Source organism: Anarrhichthys ocellatus, unplaced genomic scaffold (assembly GCF_004355925.1).
Source record: "Anarrhichthys ocellatus isolate YVR2014 unplaced genomic scaffold, GSC_Weel_1.0 scaffold38, whole genome shotgun sequence".
In the NCBI taxonomy this organism is placed as follows: Eukaryota; Metazoa; Chordata; class Actinopteri; order Perciformes; family Anarhichadidae; genus Anarrhichthys; species Anarrhichthys ocellatus.
The window spans coordinates 2,274,712-2,277,132 of NW_022280068.1; the positions used below are offsets into that span (position 1 = coordinate 2,274,712).

Genomic DNA, 2,421 nt, shown 5'->3' on the forward strand with positions numbered 1-2,421 from the left:
TTTTTTTTTTCAACCTGCCTGATGGTCCAAAGTGTCATTTCTTGCTACATCACTCTGACAGAGGACGTGACCAAAACTACGGAAATTAGACTAACGATTGTTTCAAAAGGAAAACACATTCTATAGAAAATCAACACTGCAAGCACCATGTAGATCATTGTCAAGTATGTGTGAAGGGGCGGTGTGGGGGGGTTATGTGTTGAGAAAGTTATGGGGCCAACAAATACATGTGAATTCCTAGCAGTGCTTCCCAGAAGGCAGAAGTAGATATTCCGTGTGTAGTACATGAGAAAGGTTCTGGGTGATTTCTCCAGCTGGCCCGAGGCTCTACTTAGTCCAGCTGCTGAGAAAGCAGTCCTCCATAGAGCAACCTGCAGCTTTGGAGCTGATCCCCAGGAGCCACAGAATATTGGCTTTCAGGCTTTCACTGCACTTCGGACAGAATTATATTTTGTGTTGCAGACCAGATGAAGGAGGTGAGAATCATCTTACTTGCAGCCAGTGGAAACTGTCTCCTCCACAAATAAATCATCTGCTGTTATAAATAAAAAGTTCAGACATCAGAAGAGCATGTACCTGCTCGCATAGACACTGGGAAAATCAGTGAATAATGACTGTGGCTGTATTGATATATTGCTCCAAAACATTCTGAAACCCAAATAATTATAGTGCACAGTAAACTCAACATGAGTGACATGTGTTCCCCCTTAGCGCTTCTTAACACTGGATGTATATGTCTATGAGTATACATTGAACAGAAAAGGAAATTGTAAATAATATAACCCAGCCACAGTCTAGAGGCTGGGCAGCAATGTCTTCACAATGTTTTTGAGGATGTTTAGGTGTTTGCTTTTAAGTGCATGTGTGATTTTGTGCCTATATATGTGTGTGTCTGCTCATGGGTGTGTATCTATGTCTTCTAGGTTCATCAGGGGACAGTGAAGACTGTGCTATCGGCTCCCAGGGACTTCGTGTCCCCACTCAGAAGTCCTACTCCTCCAGTGAAACACTCAAGGCCTTCGACCAGCACCAAGACCAGACCAGGTTAGAACTGGGAGTGCGCTCTGGTGCTCGGAGTGCGTCGGGGCTGTCTCAGTTCGGACATAGTAGAAAACAGAATGGCTGTCTGGTTCGGGTCGGGCTCGGTTACTACTCTCTGGGACTCAGGTTGGGTTCAGACCGAAATATGTGGCCCGAACCTCACTCTGATGCAGGCCTATACCACATTTTCATTCAATAAACACATCCGTGCTTTATATATATATATATATATACTGTATATATATGTATATAATATATGTTTTTCACTCTTAAGGACATGTCCCCTTACTTTGCCAATAGAGTGAAAAGAGGTAGAATCATGTTTTGATATTGGTAATACCTTGATATAATACCACCACTGCATCATGGTCATATTGCCCACCCCCAGTAAAACACAAACGTCTTCTCTTGAGACTAAAACACATATTTACAAGTATGATTTGAGCCACAGATGGTTTGGTAGAGTCACATCTCTTCTGAAAATTCCAGAGGAGAGCTGATAGCTTCAGTTTTTTTTCACAAGGGAGGATCGAAACAATTACTCCTACTGAGGTTTTTACATTTCCATGTCTGTTTACTATATTGAACAGACCATTGCAGACAGCAGACAAGGATTGAGCCACATTAGATGTGCTTTATTCTCAGTGAATGAAAATCAATCTTACCAGAGTGCTATGTTTTAACAACAACCCTTGATTATCCAGCAGAACTCAGTGGAGCACATGCTTTATACATCACAACAGCAGACAGACAAAACGAATGTGTATGCCACTTCCTTGGATTCTTGAAAAATAAATCGACTAAAATGATGTGTTTTGAAGATGATGTTAATTTGAAGTTAACATTTTAATTCTGCTCCTTATCTTTATATGTGTTCCTTATTACCTTCCATACAAACTGTTATTGATGATTAGCACTCTCTGTAGAGACAAATCAGACTCGGCCTTGTGTTTACTGTATTGTTTTACAACCACACACCCTGTCCTGTTTGATGCCGAATGGTAAATGTAACTGATTGTGTACCTGAACCCAACAAAAGGACAAAACAAAGCTGCACAGTGACTTTCACTGGATTCATTCAGAAGGACTATCCTTTATTATAGGAACACAACTGACAACATGTGTCCTTGGTTGTTGACAGGTTACTGTACGGGACGACCAAGGGTTACAAGGACATGGTTCACCGTGAACAGGATGATTATAACAGACAAGGTGAGACTTCAGGCAACAAGACTCAGAATAAGTGTTCTGTTGGTAGCCTTGCCATCAGCACCTTGAAAGGTTATGTAAATTGCCTCTCTGTTTTTATTTTTATATTTTTCTGGGGGGGGGGGGGGGGGGGGGGCGTTGGTATTAATATTCTTTGTCTTTGTTTTTTTT

At 41.4% G+C, this 2,421-nt stretch overlaps 1 protein-coding gene across 1 annotated transcript in view; it reads left to right on the forward strand.

The window, feature by feature from the left end:
- The first annotated feature begins 282 nt into the window (after positions 1-282).
- Positions 283-2,421, forward strand: part of LOC116394203 (teneurin-3-like) — an 8,455-nt gene continuing 6,316 nt past the window's right edge. The window contains exons 1-2 of the mRNA XM_031867107.1: positions 283-1,044; positions 2,183-2,253. Of these exons, the coding sequence (XP_031722967.1) occupies positions 899-1,044; positions 2,183-2,253 (217 nt within the window). The 5' untranslated portion in view covers positions 283-898. The remainder of the gene's footprint in view (positions 1,045-2,182; positions 2,254-2,421) is intronic.